The 20,783-nt window shown below is 46.1% G+C and overlaps 1 protein-coding gene across 1 annotated transcript in view; it reads left to right on the top strand.

Annotated features, from left to right (window-relative positions):
* Window positions 1–20,783, top strand: part of Hsf2bp (heat shock transcription factor 2 binding protein) — a 79,277-nt gene that overhangs the window by 20,839 nt on the left and 37,655 nt on the right. The window contains exons 4-6 of the mRNA XM_028767973.1: window positions 392–541; window positions 2,486–2,618; window positions 6,110–6,227. Of these exons, the coding sequence (XP_028623806.1) occupies window positions 392–541; window positions 2,486–2,618; window positions 6,110–6,227 (401 nt within the window). The remainder of the gene's footprint in view (window positions 1–391; window positions 542–2,485; window positions 2,619–6,109; window positions 6,228–20,783) is intronic.

The following is a 20,783-nucleotide window of genomic DNA, read 5'->3' as shown; positions in this document are numbered from 1 at the left end:
TCTAAACTCAGTGTGGTGTCTGCCAGTTGAGTGAATCTTTGGCCGCAACAGGCTCCCTGATTAAAGATGCAGTGCAGTGCAGACTGTGTGTCAGGTCGTTCCAGAGTCTGGCAGCGCGACTGTGCTCACTTGGGACCCAAGCCACCTCTAGTTTTCTCTTTACTAGTATGGATGAATTTAGCTCTTTGCAGTTATCCTTCATACGCTGTGAAACAGCCATGTGTTGTTCTGTAAGCTTGGAACTTAACTGTTTAGATGTGGATTGTGACTCATAAGGGCTAGAATCCTGAATGCTTTCTCTCTAATAAATACCATTGTGAAAGAGAACAGTGAGAGAGGTTCCTGAGATTGAATGCTAATATCTGTGCTCTTGTTCTATTTGTGAATTTAGGAGAAGCTGGCTCTTCGACAGCAGCTAAATGAGGCAAAGCAGCAGCTCCTCCAGCAGGCAGAGTACTGCACACAGATGGGGGCTGTCACCTGCACCCTCCTCTGGGGGGTCTCTAGCAGCGAGGAAGTCGTCAGAGCCATTCTAGGAGGAGTAAGTTGTCTAGCACTGTTGGATGTGCCTTGTGACATTGACTGCTGAGTCCTGCCATGCTGCAGATTTGTAAAGTTCATTCACCAGATGGTGGCCAGATGCCTGCTGTGTTCAGTGTGTCACCTGGTGCTCTGGGGATGTGTAAAATTAAGAGCCATGTTCTGTCCCAGCACCCAGGAGGAGTTTTTGTATATTAACCACTTCATGTATGCATAAAAAGCTAACAGCGTTCACAGGGCTCATGTGTGTTTTACCTCATGGGTAAGATAGAAATTAAACATATGAAATTTGACATACACATGTACCTAGTATATAGTACTATGTGTATGTATGTATGCTAGCGACTTCCCATAAGGAAAGGAATTTGAAATGGGCCTTGATGAGTAGGTAGGAATGGCAGATGTTAAGGACACTTTAAGAAGCATTTGAAGCAAAGGTAGAGAGTGGCCCGCAGGGCATGGTGGCACACACCTTTAATCCCAGCACCCAGGAGGCAGTGGCAGAGGATCTCTGTGAGTTTGAGACCAGCCTAGTCTACAGAGCAAGTCTAGGACAGCAGGGCTACATGGAGAAACTCTGTCTCAAAAAACCAAAACAACAAAACCAAAAAAGGTAGGAGTGAGAAGTATGTCTTCCTTTAAGAGAAAGGGGAGGGAGGTCCCGTGACCGAGTGGAGGGCTCCTGTCCTGAAGCAGTGGGCAAGTACTTTGAGTGCACGTACAGGAGATTACCTTGACGGTGAGTGAATGAGGGTGCGGCTGAGGGGCAGCGCTCTGTGGGGCAGATGGGGAAGGAGGAGGCATGTGGGGGCTGGGGGAGTAAACAGGTATGGTGTCAGGCATAGGTGACAGTGACAGCTGAGGGAAGAGAGCACCTACGGCAAGTGAGTCTGACTCTGGGGAAGGCATGGAAGTGGAGGGGAGGAAGAAAGCCGGAGATACACTAGTCACCACATAGAGAACACACACAGTAGTGGGTCTTAAGTGTCCTTTAACAGTTTGTTGAGCTTTATTAAAGTGTAATTTTCAGGGATGCATGAGACTTTGCCTTAAAAATAAAGATTATTTCCATGTTGCAATTTACCCACTGGACTTAAACGGTTCACTGGTTTCTTAGAAAACTTCTAGTTGGGAGACCATCCCCACTCTTAGAGTATTCTATCACCCAGGACGCTCCTTTATGCTGTTCTGTCCTCTACGATTTTGTTTTCTGCTTTTACATTCTAAAACATGCCCTGGTTTTAAGTAAATCTTGACAATGTTATACACACATACACACATGCGAGCTCAGTATGTCTCAGTTACATAACCCAGGTCCTCTTCGATTTCCTATGTTCACTTCCTTTGTAATCTGTATGTCACTAAGGCCATTAGTGCTGCCTGCACATGGCTGGGTGTAGAGCATCCACTAGAGCATGGGCCTACAGTGCCCACAGGCCTGAAGAGCGCTGGCCCAGTAGCCATCTACTGTTAGTTGTTCCTCTGGGAGGCAGGGTGAGGCACAGCGCCTCGTAAGCCTGTCTGTGCTAGGTTGTGGACTGGCTTGCTTTGTGAAGGTAGCACAGCTGCTGGGAGTCACCAGCGCAGCCGTCCTGTCATGTCCAGAGGACAGCTTTTGCAGTGCTGCTTTTATCCTCAAGTCCGACATTCTTCCCACCCAGTCTTCTGTGATGTTTCCCGACCCTGGCTGTGTGGGGTTAATGCAGATGTGTCCTTAAGGGCTGAACACTCAAAAGTCACTGATTTTGCTACTGTGGCCAAGTATGAGTGTCAGCATCGACTGCTTCCCTTCCCGGGAGCATCGAGTGGTGGCACAGGCTTCTTTATGACTGCTTCTGTAATTACACCATGTCTCTCTCCTATGTGGCTTTCCCATTCTGGTGGTGTTACCCTGGCTTCTGTGGAAAGATGTGACAGTTCCATTTTTTTTTTTTTTAACTTTCAGGACAAAGCATTGAAGTTTTTCAACATCACTGGTCAGACGATGGAGAGTTTTGTGAAGTCGTTGGATGGGGATGTCAAGGAGGTTGATTCTGATGAAAAGCAATTTGTCTTTGCACTGGCTGGAATTGTAACAAGTAGGTAACTTTTCAGACACAGTGCTGTATATCAGGGTTGGTAATTACAGATGTGCGTGTGCATGTGCGTTCATCCTGGAGTCTATCTCAGTAAGCTAGGAGAGGTGTCAGGTGTTTGGAGTATGGAAAAGCACCCCAAGGGCTTCTGGTCACTATCACTTATTAGAAATAACTGACCTAAAGGAAACCCAGGTTTGTTTGTTTGGCTGCTGTTTATTGTTTTGCTGTCAAAATGATCTTTCAGTCTCTCACACAGCAAACATTCTCCTTGTTCCTTTTCATCTTTTTGATGTTCTGAGAATTTGAATAAGCCCATGTGGCAGTGAACATCCCAGCTGGGAGTAGAGCTGTACCTTCCTTCCATAGTCAGCCTTCCACAGCAGCTGGCCTGGCGGCTTGGTACACACTCCATCTGCTTTGTTGGGATTGGCTTCCATGGCTTTGAGCATCTGCCTCAAGTTGAGTATGCTTGCCCACGTCTCTGCCTGGAAGTCTCAGTCTCTTTCCTTAGGTGCTTCACAGCCAGCCTTGGCTCTCTGATGTCTTCAAGAAAAGCTGTGATGTTTTAGAATGTCCCTTCCCCTCCTGGGGAAGAACGGAGAAGTTCCAGTTTACCGTATTCTAAGCAGAAACTGGTATTAAATGCCTTATGTGTGCAGTCGTTGTTCTTGTCTGTGTCACTGTTCCATTGCTGCGAGGAGACACCATGACCACAGCAACTCTTATAAAAGAAAGCATGCAACTGGGGCTGGCTGCACATGTGTATGTTTAGGTAAGCTGGTACTAGTGACCTTTCAGGTATCCTTGCTGTTATTTCAGCCTTCTCCTGTGTTCATCCCCCCTCCTTCCCTAATCACCCCCCACCCCTCGCTTGTTCTGCAACAAGCCCAGCTTCCTCAGCGAGGGTGGCTCTAAGAGGCACTGATCTTACAGGAGGGCCATGTACAGCGTGTCCTTCTTGGTATTGCCATGCTGTGCAGAGGGGTGCCCACGTACTGCAGATGTTTCTAATATTTCTACCATTCTCGGTTCTGTGGGCAGAGCAGACAAGCAGAACAAATGTCTGCAGATGTTGTGGAGACAAAATCATCCCCGTGGCCCTGGTGCACAGCCTGACTTTTCATACACACTGATAAAAGCTTCATGTTCTGGGGTTGGTTCCAAGAGGTGGCTGCTGAATGATTCTGTGAGATCACGGGAGGCTTGTTCGCTTCTCTATGCAGTGGGCGTGACTCTGATGTCTTTGGTAAAACTTAATCATGTGAGTGTCTTGCTTACTTGGGACAATTGGCATTGGTCACCTATACAGTTTCTTATATAGAAGTCTCCTACTTGCCTTGCTCGGTTTTCTTGCTACCATTCTTCAGTTAGTGGAGCTGACCCTATATGATGCGTTGGAGTTTTTATTGGAAACATGTGTTTCTCTTTAGCTGGGTGAGTGAGGAGGTCACATAGTCAGTCTACTGTGAAGGATCAGGTATGAACTGTACACAGTAGTGCTGCACAGGGCTGCATGCATCTTAAGTGAGTATGTGTATTTCAGTTTAAGACTTGGGAGACATGACTTGGGATTTTGTTCAGTCCTGGTAGACATAACCTTCTGAGTGTAGATGAAGGCAGATCAGACCTTCATCTTTATGGATGAGACTATGAAAATCTGGATGTGCTATTGTCTGGTCTGTGAAGAGTTTGGCTGCAGGAAGGCTGCAGAGAGGACTGTCTTGGGGTTAGGTTAGGTACTTGTCTTAGTCACTGTTCTATTGCTGTGAAGAGACACTATGACTAAGACAACTCTTAAAAAGGAAGCATTTAATTGGGGCTGGCTTACCGGTTCAGAGGATTAGCTCACTATTGTCATGGCTGGGAACATGGCAGCACATATGGGGCTGGAGCAGTAGCAGAGCGCTACATCCAGACCCACAGGCAGGGCTGGGGGAGAGAGGAAAAGAGAGAGGAAGGAAAAGAAAAGAAAACCTGGGCCTGGCACGTGCTTTTGGAATCTCAAAGCCCATCCCTAGTGACACTTTCTCCAAGTGTCTAAGGCCATGACTCCTAATCCTATTAATTCTTGTGAAATAGTGCCATTCCTGATGACTAAGCATTCAATATATGTGCCCACCGGACTCCGCTCAGTCACACCGCCACAGTGCTGCGGTGAAGTGCGGATGATGATGTAGTTCCTTGTTTGTGGGGACTCCACACCATCCACCATTAGGATTGTCAGTAGATAATTCTGGAAGAGCTACAAGAGCAACAAGTGCTCCTAACTACCAGCCATCTCTGCGCACCCACTGTGTGTGTGTGTATAGAATTCTTTATTATATGTGTGTGTGCATGTGTGTGTCACACAGTGTGTGAGGAGGTCAGAACAGCTGATGGAGTCAGTACTGTAAGCAGATGAGACACTCCACTGACTGGAGCCCTCCCTAGGATCGATTTTGTTAGCCAAGGGGAGGCAGGCTGCTGCTGCCCCGCCCCCTCCATCTTGGCCTCCTTGGTTACTTACCGTCATCGTTTTGCATCATGTCTTCTTAGTCCTGATGAAGAAGACTCTACAGAGACATGCATCGTGTGCTGGGCTTACTATAAGGATGAATCCTTATAGTTATGTGTGGATACCGGCCGGGTGGCCAGTGCTGGCTCTCCCAGTCCTGGGGCCAGGGCCTGCTCTGGTCTTCATGCCCACTTGCAGAGCCCGAGGTAGGAAAAAATGTGTTTACTGATCACAGTCGGGTGGAACATTTAGGAGAGCGTTCGGATTCAGTTTTCACGTTCTGCCTTTGACGTCATAGGATTCCCATTCATGTCATAGTTAAAAGTTATGAGTCCATTCTTGAAGGATTTCTCCATGCTTGATCCCCCAGTAAGACTGGTCATCAGTCATCGGCTCAGCGTTCTTCTTGGACCAGATAGCTATTGGTCTGGTTTTCTGGGGCTCGGTGCTGCAACACCCAGGTCTCAGTGTTCCCTCCTATGGTTATGGCATGACTTCCTCATGTGTGGTCACTCTGACTACTGTCAGGTCCTCATCCAGTACCATGTGAGCTCTACAAGCAGCACTCGGTTTCAGTGTTCACTGGTTACCTGCTCTGCTTGGATCTGTGAAGAGAAAGTCAGGGACTCTACTATCTGCTAAGCAGAATTTTCCAGAATGTGAAGCACCAGTGACTTCTTAGGAAAAAAAATCACTGTCACCACCATCACCACCATCACCACCATCACCACCACCATCATCACCATCATCATCACCACCATCACCACCACCACCACCACCATCATCACCATCACCACCATCACCACCATGTCTGTGAGAGACAGTGGCAGAAATAGAGTGAAAGTGCAGGTGTGTTGATGCCATGACACATCCGTGGTGACGCGTGTGTGGTGACGCGTGCGTGGAGGTTAGAGGGGATAGGGAGCGGCTCCTCATGGTCTGCCACTGTGTGCTCCAGGCTGCACCTGCCGTCTTGACGTGTTGTCTGTCTTTGCAGATGTTGCCGCCATGGCCTGTGGCCGTGAGTTCCTAGTGAATTCCAGCCGGGTGCTCTTGGACACCATGCTGCAGCTGCTGGGGGACTTAAAGCCTGGCCAGTGCACCAGACTCAAAGTGTAAGTAGATGGCAGCTTAGGCTTCCGCTCGCACAGGCCTGGGGCATGCTGCTGGAGCCTCTGGGAGGAAACCGTTGACCCAGCAAGCCCTAAATACAGGAAGCAGGCTGAGGAGGACGAAGGAATGTGTTCTCTCTTTAGACCATAGTTTATCTCATTTTATTTGAGATAGGACCCATGTGTAGCACAGGCTGGCCTTGAACTCATGTTCCTCCTGCTGGCTTTAGCCTGCTGGCTGTTGGGTTACATAGTATTTCAGAAAAAAAATAAATCAAGAGGAGGAACATTTACCCCTTAGAGTGATCAGTGGACCCTAAATGTTTCAGGCTGTGTTACTGGCTGCCTCAGAATGAGCTTCAGCAGGCCTTTGCTATGGCAGTTTCTTACCTGTTCACTAAACTTTGTAGCTATTTTTTTCTTAATCATTGTACACTTAGTATCTCAGTGTCAGGTAGGATCTGAGCTGGCTTGACCAGTCGTCTGCTGAGTGCTGGGTGTCTCATAGGGCCAGAGTCAAGGCGGTGCTCAGCTGGCTCCCTGGGGGAGGCTCTGCAAGAGTCTGCAAGAGTCTGCTTCCCCGTTCTAGTCTATCGGCTGAGTAGCTGGCCCACTGATCCTGCCCAGGGCTGACTGCTCTTCCTCACATGGCCCCACTGGTATGCCACAGTGCATCTTATCATTGGCATCTGTATTAGCTTCCTTTCTGGTTGCTGTGATAGAAGCAGTTTAAAGAAGGAAGGCTTTGTGTATGCTCACACTGTAAGGGTGCAGTCAGTCCCTGGTCCAGGGACGGCATGGTGGCAGGAGTGGGAGGCGGCTAGCCAATGGCTTCCATGGTCAGGAAACAGAATGCTGATCCTCAGCTGGATTTCCACGTTTGAGAAGTATTTTTAACTCCTTATTTATGTGTGTGCACGCGTGTGCTCCTCATGCATCTGTGTGCATGGTCTAGCATGCATGTGGAGCTCAAAGGACAACTAATGGGCGTCAGTTCTCTGCACTGTGGGCCCCAAGACTTGAACACTGGCCAGCCAATCCTGGTGGGAAATGTTTACCTGGGACACCATCTATCTCACCAGCCTACTTTATCCTCTTTATTTCAGTCCAGGATCCCGACCATAGAATGGTACCACTTAGATTCAGAGCGAGTCTTCCTTCCAAACCTTCTGGAAACATCCTCAGAGTTGCTTTTCCATGGTAATTCTAAATCCAGTTGAGTTGATAGTGATTACCATCACAGTGTGTGTCACACTTTGTCTGTTGCTCCTAGCCAGAGAGGCAGAGAGGCAGCTCTGCTTTCTGTGGGCTCCTGTGTTTAGATTAGGCATATTGGATAAACCTGTTTAATCAGCTCAGCGCCTGTTGATTAGTCACTGTGATTGCGTCTGCAGAGCCTCCTTTGCCATGTAATTTAACTTTATCAGCGTATGATGTATATATAGTCTTGGGGAGTAGGACAGGAAATCTTTTTTTTCTTCTTTGGGGGGCAGTGCTGGGAATGGAAGCTAGTGCTTTCCACAGCAGACATTCCTGTGCTAGCATATAGACCCATGGCAGAAAACTCTGGGGTTACTAGGGTTCTTCCTGTGAAGTGGTTTCCAGCTGTGTGCCTTATGCATTGCAGGCCTCTCTTTCTTAGCTCAGGAGCCCTTAAACGTCTGTCTGTGGCAGACACTCGAAGCGCCTCTATCATCTTGGCCTTGGGTCTCTTATATTTTCCCATGAAGTGGGATTTTCTTTTTCTCTTTATATACTGAATAATTTTGGATTCATCCTGGGCGTTTGGAATGTTAGGTCAGAAGCCTCATGTTTAAAGTCTTTGGAAAATGCAACAGTCCATTTGGATTTGAGCCACAAGTCACAGTGCTGTTTTGGTATCATCCCCACGTCTGTGGTGTCTCAACCTGGTGCTGCCCAGGCCAGTGGAGCTGCCCTGTGTGTTTTCTGGTGCCACTCAAGGGCTCGTTAGAGGCCCAGAGATTATGCTGTGTATGACGAGGTAAGGTTTGGAACTTAGAAGTATCTCTATGGGGTCACTTCCTGAACTGCTGACTCCCAGATGCCTGTAGTGCTCTGGTGTTCCCCAGAGCTCCACTCTGTAGCCTCATCTAAAAAGCTGAGGTTTGTTGTGGTCTCAAGTATTATTATGGCTGCTGCTTAACTGCCTGCAGCTACCAAGGTCCTTCAAGGTAGGGAAACATCTCCTCTGCAGCATCTGAGTTGCCTGAGACTCCTGCTATCACTGTGGCTACCAGAAGAATCCCCCTTCTTCTCCTTAGACAGAGAGAGCCTTCCGTGACGTCTGAGTGCAGGCTAATGGGAGCTGGTGGTTTGGTACCTCATGCTCTGCTCCCATTTCGTCAGCCCATGTGCTGCTCACCCATCATGATCTCAGTAGCTGTGCATGCATTGTGTTCAGTGATACCCTGTGTGGACCACACAGCAGTTTCACTAGTGTTTTATGCTGACATGTCTAAGTGCATAAACAATGCTTGCTGTAATGTGACATGCAGTTTTCTTTGTAGTAGTGGTAAAACTTGTCTGTGGATCTGATCTGTTTCTTGGGGTGGGGGGTGTCTCAAAAGCTGCAGAAGTCCTAATGTTGAGATCACCTTTCTCTGTTCAAGGGGACATCTAGGACAGTTTTAATTTCTCTACATATAAATTGCTACAATGAACACTTGGTAAATATCTCCTTGTGGACCTGTGTGTTAGTTCCTCAAGGAGTTTCCCCAGAAGTAGGATTTTTGAGAAGTGGCACCCATGCAGCTCTGTAAAATGCTGCCACTGTACTGTCTCCTGCAACCCTGTCAGCATTTTGTTATTTATTCCTATAGAGAGTATATGTGTCATCAGTCAGTTAGCCAGCTAGTCATCCACCTGCCTCACTCCTTTGACTTGGAATACCAGCAAGGTTGGCGTATGTTCTGCATGCTCATCCCATTAAGTCTTGTCTGTGACTCACCTGTCTGTCCCCTTCTCTGTTTCCTGCTAAGCTGTTTCCACAGTGCTGGTGTCTGTGTGGGCTCTGAGTGTTGATTCATTGCTGCCTTTTCTTCTGTGGTCTCTATAAGTATTCATGGACCAGCTAATCTCTCCTTCAGCTTCCCAGCAAGCTTTGTGTGAGGGCTGCTTCTCTGCCTCCCTTCTTTGGCCTCTGTTCTTATGGGTCTCAGTAAGCATGTGTTGATGGCAGTAATGGTGAAGGACCTGCTGCAGAGCCAGCCATCACATTGGCTTCCTTTCCCAGCAGCCTTCCAGGATTACACACAATCAGCTTCCCTCTCTTCCATTGAAGCCCTTTCACTGTTGACAGTCACCTGAGTCCAGTTGGCTGTGCTATGTTGGGCTTTTTGGCATGTCTGTGATTCACTTCTCTCCTGGGGTTTTTGCTCTAATTACTTTACCGTCAAAGGATACTCACTTTCAGAGTTGTGCCTCAGGCCTAGAGATGGGTCCAGCCTTCTTCCAGCTGGTTTTTAAGTGTTAAACTTTCTTTAAAAACTGAGCATCCTGGGCTGGAAAGGTGGTTCAGTTGTTATTGTGGTTTGAATGAGAATGACCCCTTATGCATGAATGTGTGACCCCCTAGTTAGTGGAACTGTTTGAGAAGGATTAGGAGGTGTGGCCTCATCTGATGAGGTGTGTCACTAGGGGTGGGCTTTGAGATTTCACAAGTCCACAACTTTCCCAAGGTAGCTTTCTCTTTGCCGTGTGCTTATGGGTTGGATCACATCCTTCTATTCCATTTGCCACTCACTAACTGTAGACCTAGGTAAGAGTGATGGCAGAAATCATGTCACAACCTGAGTACTATTCTGCCTTCACGTTCTCTCCACCAAATGACTCCATTGCTTTTGAATCCAGCCTCTCTCAGGTTCTCAGGGCTGGCACAATACAGCTAGAGTCTCTGCCAACACATAACACGAGTGGCTATGCTGTGTTACTTTTTTTTGGAGATATGAACAAATGTCTGCTCACCCAGACAGGGGCACTGAAAACAGACCAAATTATCCACTATACCCAAGTCTAGCTTTGTGAACCTAAATGTTTTGGGTTACTTACTGAAACATGGATGAGTCAAAGGCAGCTGCATCCCTGAGTTCTGACCCAGTGTGGGTGATGACTCCCAGGAGCTGTGTGCCTTCAGTTCCCTGGACAACTTGGAGGCAGCTGGCTCATGCTCCAGCGCTTGTCAGTGCTTCTATAACCTTGCGGAGAGGCTCTCCTGAGTCAGGAACTTCCCAAGGGTGTGTTTGTTACTTCCTGAGTCTTCTTCCCCTGCTGTCATGTGACACTGGTATTTCCATTTGACCCTTGATGAAAGCAGGCAACCAAAACTCTTGCTTCATATTAGACATGTAAAATTCTCTAGCCTTTTAAAGGTGTTAATCAGTTGACAAGCATGGGGGAGAAGCAGCACACTCACTGGACACACTAAAGCTGTGGCCTAGTTGGTAGAAGACCTGCTTAGCACATAGGAGGCCTGCCCTGTCACCATATAAATCAGGCCTAGAGGTCCACGCCTGTACTTCACACCCTAGAAATAGAGGTGGGGAATCAGCACAAGTTCAAGGTCACCCTCAGCTGTATAGAGAGTTCAAGGCAGCATAGGCTACAGGAGAGCCTGTTTCAAAGTAAACAGATAACAAAAATAGCAGCTCTCACTCTGACTATTCCAGATGTGTTGTCTTTGACCAATAAGAGCTTCCATGAGAAGGGTCTCATAGCAATCCACACATGGCTGAAAGACACATCTTCTAGAGAGTGAGAAAGACATGATCCAGTCACAGAGGTGGGCTGGCTCTGCAGGACATGTAGCTACCATTAAGTTGGCTGTGAAGGCCCTAAGACTCCATCGGTCAGTACTGCCACTGATTTCCACCCAGGTGACAACACCGAGGAGGATAAGAAAATAATAACTTCGTGGAGAAGGAGTAGGTAGATCTGAAACTCTGAGATGTGTTTTGCAGTCCACCATTCCACGACTAGAAATGGCCCTGCAGAGCCTGTCCTCTTTTCTGCCCTTGCCTGACTGACATGCATGTTGCGCTCTCACTGAAGCACTGTATCTGCCACTTAGGCACCACTCAGGGAGAGGGTGTTCCTTTTACGTGGCTTGCAACCCAGCCCATACCTGGGGTAGAACATTCAGCTGAGAAGTAAGTGGCCACTTAGGAACAGGTCTTTTCCTGGAATCTTAATTCTGTGTCATCTGTCAGGAGTCCCTTCCCTATAGGTGTGGGGCACTTAAAACTCACCTGTCGGCCACTCTTTTCCATGACTTCTGTCTTAGTGAGGGTTTTACTGCTGTGAACACCAAGACAAGTCTTATAAAGGACAACATTTAATTGGGGCTGGCTTACAGGTTCAGCAGTTCAGTCCATTATCATCAAGGCGGGAACATGGCAGCATCCAGGCAGGCATGGTGCAGGAGGAGCTGAGAGTTCTACATCTTCATCAGAAGGCTGCTAAGAGAAGACTGGCTTCCAGTCAGCTAGGATGAGGGTCTTAAGCCCACGCCCACAGTGACACGCCTACTCCAACAAGGCCACACCTCCTAATAACTGCCTTTCCCTGGGCTAACCATGTACAAACCATCACAACATCTGTACAACCTTACTTCTTTCCTTTAGGTTCCATTCTCTGGAAGTTTCAAATGCACCTCCCAATACTGCCACAGGCTGGCATCCAGTTTTACCACATGGCCTCTGGGCAACACTGAAGATCCAAATAGCTGTTTTTGAAAAAACCTGATACTAAAGTACCACATGTGGATTTATAGCCAGTGAGACTGGTGTTGGTCTGCTGTCGTGTTACATGGTGATGAGCCTTCACATACAGATAGTGGCTTAGTACCCTATTATCGTAAGTCACAGTTTTAGGTTCTTACTTGACAGGGGTGGGGCCCCAAATCTAAATAAAGATGTAAAATAGTTCATGACCAGGCTGAGGCTGGCTTAGTGGTAGAGCATCTGACCACCAAGGATGCACCAGGTCCTGGGACTAGCCCTGCGCAGAAGGAAAACCTACCTCCTTGTTGTGTTCTTGTTTAGAAATGAGCAGACCTCTAACTGTAGGCTTCTGTCATGAATCAGCTGACCAGGACTAGGTGTGTAGGGTAGTGGTGGAACATTGCCTACTGTGTGTAAGCGCTGGCTCCTATCTCCAGCACTCTGCCTAGGAGATTACACAGCTTAACCAGTTCTCTCTTAATGTACATGCTGTCTTTGATGAGAAGCTTGTTTCTGTGTCTTAGAATTGGTCAGTGGTGCTGACTTGTCTGTTGGGCTCAGCTGGCTGAGGATGACGGGGGTCTAGAGTCTGTGTCTGTTTATGGTACTGGATGTTCACTATTGCTCCTTACTGATGGAACAGGAAGGTGGCTCATTTCACCATTGTCACCTCAGGTGACTCCCTTGCAGGTCCAGCTTGTCAAGAGCAAGGGAGTGCTTTCTGTCCTGGCTCAGCCTCCCCCGTTTCATTAAGCAGAAGTGCTTGGGTGGCTTTCCAAGCTCACCCCTCCTACTTAAAACATTTTTTTTTAAAACCTCATGGTATATCAGAACACTACTGTTACAGAAGATTTGTTTTACTAAGGAATCCAGGTTGATAGCTAAGCACTTTAAGGGCAAAATTTAACAATAGACAGGTCTTGCAACATGTTTGTTTTCTGTCTTGCCTATATTCCTTGTGTTCTTAATGTCAGCTGTGTTTATAACAGGATCAGGGGAGCAGATACTGGGCCGTTTGACAATCAGAAACCTGATACATCATTCACAAATAGTTTTTGTTGGACTAGAAATGTCATATGGAGAAATCATTTGCACAAGAAACAAGAGTCTTCTGGGTTGGTGTGGTAACTCTTTTATAACCTAGAGGACCCTGGCTTCTGTGACATGTACCCTGGCAGTGACACAGGGCTCAGGTCTCTCAAAATTGCACTGGTTCCCTTTTAGCTTCTTAAGGACAACTGATCTGGGAACAAATATGAAAATTCAAAGGCAGTTATGATATATGAGTAAATTTTACCATTTTGAGGTTGTGTGACAGGCGGTGGTGGCGCACGCCTTTAATCCCAGCACTTGGAAGGCAGAGGCAGGCAGATTTCTGAGTTCGAGGCCAGCCTGGTCTACAGAGTGAGTTCCAGGACAGCCAGGGCTACACAGAGAAACCCTGTCTCGAAAAATCAAAAACAAACAAACAAAAAAAACAAAAAAAAACAAAAAAAAACCCAAAAATTGAGGTTATGTGACAGTTAGTGCCAAGTCAGCAGGACACTTTGTCCAGGTTTTCCTGAACCATAGTCATCCTCATGTGGGAACTTTGCTTTTTGATATCTACAGAGAAGATTGGCTGGTTTATTATCATGCTATAAGACAGAAGTTGGCAACTTTCTGTAAATGCGTTTGAGAGGTGTTTTGTGCTTGATGGGTCACACCAGAGCTCTTGCTATTACTCGGTCCTGCTCTTGTGGCCTTCATAAAAGCAGCTCTGAGGCATCCTTTAAGGCAGAGGACTTGTGATTGTGCGTTTGTAGTCTGAAGTAGAGGCTTTCCTCTTCTGGAGACCCTGGGTAGAGACTGCAGGAAAGCCAGTCTCAGGGCTGACTTCTCTAGGAGCACTACATTTGAGCACCTGGCCTACCACATAGTTTGTTAGGGTGCGACTTTGTAATCCTTATGAGTCTGCTAATAAAACTCAGATGGCTTGCAGCCTGTTGGGAAGTTAGAGGACTGAGAATCCCTGCCCTGCTGGTAGTTTTATGTCAACTTGACACAAGCTAGAGTCATCTGGGAAGAAGGAACCTCAATTGAAAAACTTTCCACAGGTTGACTGTGGGCAAGCCTATAGGACATTATTTTGATTGAGGATTGATGTGGGGGGGGCATTTCTGTGATCAGTGTCACCCCTAGACTGACGATCCTGAGTACTATATAGGAAGGAGGGCCAATCAAGCCAGAAAGAGCAAGCCAGTAAAGCGGCTCCTTAATAGCCTTGGCATCAGCTGCTGCCTCCAGGTCCCTGCCGCCTTTGAGTTCCTACCCTGACTTCCCTCAGCAACAGAGTATGACCTAAGAGCTGTAAACTAAAACCATTTCCTCCTCAAGTTGCTTTTGGCTATGATGTTTTATGGCATCAATAGGAAACCTAACTAAGACACTGTTTTGGAAAGTATTGGTACCTTTTGTCTTTCTGACTCCTGGCATTGCTGTGGCTTTGAAAATTGTCATGGAAATATGGGAAGAAGGGCGATTTTGTTTGTGTGCATTGTGCCCAGTTGAAGTTCTCAATTGCTGGTGTGACTTTTTCCTATATCCAATTGCTAGTCTGTGATTTGTTAAAGACAAACCACAGAGCCTGCCTTTCTCAGACTGAAGTCTTGGGAAACCTAGCATCCCAACAGGAAACTGCAGTAGGTGTTGTGTGTGCTATGTGGGCATGTGCCATCCTTTCCTTAATTAGTCTCTGTCAATAGACTGCATCCTGATTTCTTCTTGTTCCAGGCTGCCATACGTTCTGGCATGATGCTGTTGCCCATTTTACCTTTATTTACAAACTTGTAGCCTTTACAGTATTTTTGTATTAATTATTATATAAAACTTATGGCCATAGAGCATTTTGGAAATTCTTCAAATTTGTGCCCAAGGGAAGTACTTAGCTCTCCACATGGTGACTGTCCCTGCTAGTTAAACATTTGATGGTCTGTCTCTTGGCCATTGCAGAGTGTGTGTTGTGGGCCTCTAAGCTCTGCTCTATTTTCCTGAAGACAGCTGATGCTCATCTTGGCAGGGCCTGGCTCTGCCTCGTCCTCAGTTTGCAGCACACACTGCTTGGTGCCTCAGTGTCTGCCTCAGACACTCCAGATATTCTGGCCTGCTGTGCTCTCAGGAGCTCTGTCATATGCACTAGGTGCTTCTCTGTTTGAGCCTTTTCCTCTGCTTCTTCCTCCTTTGCCTACAGTCTGGGAAATCCAGGCTCTGTCTTCTAACTTATGCTGTGTGGGCTTTTGTGAAAGCTGCCCTCCTTGCCTCAAGTAATACTCTGCTTGAATGGGGGTGTTGCTCACAGATCCTCTTAAGAGGGAGAATTTCTAATTACTGTAAGTGAGAGGGCTGTTGCCATGCAATTTGGGCTATCATCACTGCTGCTCAGTAAGTTTCAACTTCCCCTAAAACTGTGTGTGTGTTTCATTACTTTTTTAAAAAAATTTATGCTATATATTCGTTATTGTTTAGTTCTTTTTGTTTTGTTTTGTTTTTCGAGACAGGGTTTCTCTGTAGTTCTGGCTGTCCTGGAACTCACTCTGTAGACCAGGCTGGCCTCAAACTCAGAAATCCGCCTGTCTCTGCCTCCCAAGTGCTGGGATTAAAGGCGTGTGCCACCACCACCCGGCTATTGTTTAGTTCTAACTGTTAATCTCACTACTCCTGTGGTGGCCCAAGTAGCAGGGACCCCAAAGACCACCGAGGAGTCAATTTCGATGCAAACATATAAGGGTCTTTATTATAAGCTCGAGAGCAAGGACTCTCACCAACACCATCGCAGCAGGTCAGAAGTGAGAGCCCCGAGTGTAGGGGTGTAGGGTGTTTACTGTAGTTACAGCAAACTTGGGGAATTTCCATATGGGTCAGCAAGTTAATATTTTAAAAACTGCATTTCTGGCATAATCTTCAGGAAGCAAACACGGGAGCAAAACCACCTGACACACAGGATGGCTAGGTTATCTATTTTCTGCAGGATGTCTTAGGTTATCTATTTGTACCTTGACCCTGCCCTTATAGCCTGACTGGCTGTTGCTAGGGGAGGGGAGTGCCATAGGATGTTTGCTCAAGTGGACTTTGTGGTTTTCCTCTTGGAATTGGAGTTTAGCGCCTGGAGCTTCAAAAATGGAGTTGGTTGGGCTTTATAACTCCTAGTTAGTTATTTGGCTTATTTTTATAGAGACATTCTTTTTTTTTTTTTTTTCGAGACAGGGTTTCTCTGTGTAGCCTTGGCTGTCCTGGAACTCACTCTGTAGACCAGGCTGGCCTCGAACTCAGAAATCCGCCTGCCTCTGCCTCCCAAGTGCTGGGATTAAAGATGTGCGCCACTACTGCCCGGCTTATAGAGACATTCTTTGTAGCCAGAAGGAAAAGGTTATTTTTTTAAATTATGAGCATGTGAATATATGCACTTGACTCAATATATGCAATTGGTGTTAGATCCCCTAGAGTCTATGTGGAGGAGAATGGCCTCAAGTGGTGCTGGGGACTGCACTCCTCTGGAGAGCAGCAAGTGCTCCTAACTGCTGAGGGCTCTCTCCAGACCAGAGACATTGTTCTTAGTTTTCAAATGCTGTTTGGAGTCTTAAAACTTACTTTAAAAAATAATTTTAAGTCAGTCTGAAACAGGAGGATCAAAGTCCTGGCTATGTAGTCAGATCCTGTTTCAAAGCAATTAAAAATTGTTTTAAACTTAATTGCATGGTGAGTCAGAGAATCTGTGTAACGTACTAGGTATGTGAGAGCCTGCTGCTGTTCACTGGCTGCTTTGTAGTTCTGTTGACAAGCTCTTTAACGCAGTAGATATTTAAAAATTGTAGTTACATTTAGTGTTTGTGTGTACGTGTATGTACGTGTGTGCTGTAGCATGCATGTGAAGGTCAGGTATCAGAGGACAGCTTCTGGGAGTTCGTTCTCTCTTTCCATAGTGTGGTCCCTGGGATTGGACTCAGGTCATCAGACTTGCCAACAAGTGCCTTTATGTGTTCCACCGTTGTGTGTCTTCCTGCAAGGTGTTTTTGAGGAGCAAGTCTAGATGCCTGCCATGGTAGAGTTATGGCTTCCTGGGGACCTGGGTGTTTGGCACTGCAGTCGCCCTCCTCAGTGTTCCCGCTCTGTCAGCGTTTGCTGGATGTGTCTTCTGCTGTTCCTTACTTGCATCCTTTGTGTGAGCTTTCGTTTTAGATGTGTTGTATGGTTGCGATGTAAACTCGTCTAACAGTCTGCCTAACAAGATAATCCTGCCTACTAACATTTCCAGCTATTGAAGTCTTTGGCTTTATTCCTTTCGTTTTGTCTCGTTTTTATTTGGATTACTTGATATCTTCCCCTCAATATCTCTATCCCTCCCTCCTTTTCTTGTTTCTTCATGCTGCTCCTCGGATGCCTTTCGTCTCTGAGTTTACTTTCCTCCCTAGGGTATTAAAAGTTGACCTCTTCTGAGTGACAACTTCCTCTTAGAGGATGCTTGGATATATTTGAAAGTAATGAATACCTTCTCTTCTGAACAGTACAGGGACCTCAGGATGATTTAGTGCTTACCTCTCAGTCCACATGTGTTTGGAAACTGTTCCTGCTTTGTTGGAAATATATTAGTCACAGTGTTAGACATTGTTATTGCTGCCTTTCCCTACAGTGTTTCCTTCTCTGTTTGCATTTCCGTACCGTGGTTCCCTTTCCCGTTTCTTGTTGTAGCTCAGAACTTTCTTCTGAGGTCATTTTCTCTTTTTTTTTGAAGTTCTTCTTTTAAGATTTTATAGTTAAGGTTTGTTTTGAGGACAATTCTCTTGAATTTCTTTTGTATTATTTGCTGGAAATGTTTTTTGATGGGTTTTTAATTCTGAGGTTACAGTAATTTTTCAGTTCCCTTGAAAAACACACAATGCCTGCCCTCTGGCATCTATCTGTAAAAAAAAAAAACCCTTTGTCTATAATGTGTGTGTACAGTGCATGTGCATGTGTATAATGTGTGTGTACAGTGCATGTACATGTGTATAATGTATGTGTACAGTGCATGTACATGTGTATAATGTATGTGTACAGTGCATGTTCATGTGTGTGGATATAGGCAAGCATATTATAATATGTAGAGGCCTCAGTGTTATTCTTTATCTTCTCCTGGTTCGAGACAGGGTACAGGGTATCTTTTTTTCTTTCTGTTATGTGTGAGACTGGCCCATGCATTTAGAGATTCTCTTGTGTCTGCTTCTCATCTCCCTGTAGGAATGATGGGATCACAGATTTACTGTTGCATGGGGAGCCCACAACAGACCAAAGTGCAGATACCGTCAAGTCCAACTTGAAGACCCAATGAGTTTTATTGAGGGCACTTACAGGAATATGGGTTACTTATAGGAGCAGAAATGACTCAAAGGCCATTGTCTCACCAGAGCCACCCCAGCATGTGCGACAGTACACTGCACAGCCTGCAGGCACGCAGCAGGAGAGAGAGTGTTCTTTCCAGGCTGTGCAGTTGGGCTGAGCCTTTCCCATCAGCTACTTTCTATTTCTTGTACATAGTTTGGCTGTTCTTGCTTCTTCCTGGTGCCTGGGCTGATTTCAGAGTCATCTTTGCAGCTTGGCTTTTCTGAGAGTGACTCTCAGCACTCCAAATGTTTATGTACTCTTGGGGAAGAAAGGGGCCTAGTGAATCTGGCTAGTCTTGAGGACTTGCTGAAGGTCTTTTGAATTTTTTTGCTTCCTGTCTTAAAAGGCTTCCCTGTAGGATAGTGTTTTACCCAGTACTCCCCAAACATCCTGTCTTTTACCTCCTTGTAAGTATCATGTTCTAGAATATCCTAGTGTCTCCCTTTCCCTTTATATCCTAGACCTTTTTTTAAAAAAATTTTATTTTATTTCAGAGATATCTGCTTCTTGATCTACATCCTGTGTCTTAAGAAATTTCCCTCCAAGTTAGAAGGTAAACTTGGTAAACTACTGCAGAGAGCCCGTATCCTGCCGTGTCCAGCTTTACGTGGGGTAGAGCGATCCTCTACTCCATAGAACATAGGTCTGTGGCTTGGACGGTCAGTGGTTGCCAACTGAGCAGTCTCCCCAGCCCTGGCCTTGGTCTTTGGTGCTGAGAGTCCAGCTTTGGGATGTCTTGTGTGTCCTTTACTCTCACACTTGAAACGCCCTCTGGTTTTGGTAGACTGAAAAGACTGTGATGTGTGACATCTGTGTTCTAATCTGAAGGCTGTCTCCTCATTTCTTGACAAGTCTGTCGTGGAGCACTGATTGGAAGACAGTCAGATGCTCTTTGTCTAGCTGCTCTCATTTATCTTTTGTTTTTGTCATTTTGCTTTGTTTTGTTTATGTTTTTTCTTTTCATGTGTCTAGGTTTTGGAATTTACAGTTTGTTTATTTTTAGGATGATTTTATTTTTTACTTAAAAAGTATGTGTCTGTGGTGGATATGTGCACGAGTCCAGGTGTCTGTGGAGTTGAGAAGAGAGTATTAGACCCCTTGCAGCTCTATGTGACGGTAAGCCACTGTCCGTGAGTGCTGGGAACTGAAGCAGGCCCTCTGCAAGGGCAGCCGGTGTCTTACCTGCTGAGCCGGCTCTCCAGTAGTCATAGTCTGAAGTGGACATCCCTGGCTCTTTGGATGGAGACTCAGTTACTTTATAATGATGGTTTGCTGAAGCAGACACAGGTGAAAGGATGTTGTGCTGAAGCAGACACAGGTGAAAGGATATTTTGCTGAAGCAGACACAGGTGAAAGGATGTTGTGCTGAAGCAGACACAGGTGAAAGGATGTTTTGCTGAAGCAGACACAGGTGAAAGGATGTTGTGCTGAAGCAGACACAGGTGAAAGAATGTTTTGCTATAGCAAACATGTGAAAGGACACATGATGTTTAGAATATAAATATGACCCCACAGACAGTGGGAGCTCAAGCATTTTGCTTTACTCTGCCTCACTAGTCTTCGCTGAGGACATGCATGTATTGGTTTGCCATACATTGTGTTGCTGAGCTTTGCTTGTGGTGACATCATAGAAACTCACTAAAGAACTTCTTGTGAGATTCCTGAGGCTTCTTGCTACTTTCATGAACTTGGGCTGAATCCTTGTGTTTTCTTCTGGCTTGAACTGCCCCTGCTGATTTGTGTGTGGTGTCTGCCGAGTGGACTGGACTGCAGCTGCTGGTTTGTGTTTGGTGTTTGCTAGTGAACTGGACTGAAAACAGTAAAGATTGGAATTGTCCCGAAGAACTATTTCTACTTCCCCATATGCTAATAATCTTTCTTTTCCACTACCTCTGATGGATGGTGGGCTAGAGGAGAGATTGAACCCTTATTCAGGTAGGCTGTGAAAAATATATGCCTATAATAGTTTTCATTTTTATAAGGTTTGCTAAGGAGATTTTTTTCCTGTGTGTGTGTGTGTGTAAGGAACAGAAGTTGATGTTGACTGTCTTCCTCAACTTCCCTTTATGGTTATGCTTTATTTTATTTTGGTTTTTTGAGACAGGTTTTCTCTGTGTAGTTCTGGCTATCCTGGAACTCACTCTGAAGACCAGGCTGGCCTCGAACTCAGAAATCCGCCTGTCTCTGCCTCCCAAGTGCTGGGATTAAAGGCGTGCGCCACCACCACCTGGTGGTTATGCTTTATTTTTATGTGAGTGCTTGGCATTGAGCTCAGGTTCTCATATTTGTATAACAAGCACATAGCTGACTGAGACATCTCCCTGACCTATATAAGCATAGCTGACTGAGACACCTCCCTGACCTATAGCAAGCATAGCTGACTGAGACACCTCCCTGACCTATAGCAAGCATAGCTGACTGAGAC

This window comes from Grammomys surdaster, unplaced genomic scaffold, assembly GCF_004785775.1.
Source record: "Grammomys surdaster isolate TR1022 unplaced genomic scaffold, NIH_TR_1.0 183, whole genome shotgun sequence".
Taxonomy (NCBI): domain Eukaryota; kingdom Metazoa; phylum Chordata; class Mammalia; order Rodentia; family Muridae; genus Grammomys; species Grammomys surdaster.
The sequence above is the reverse complement of the archived record's forward strand: the minus strand, read 5'-3'. Positions and strand labels throughout refer to the sequence as shown.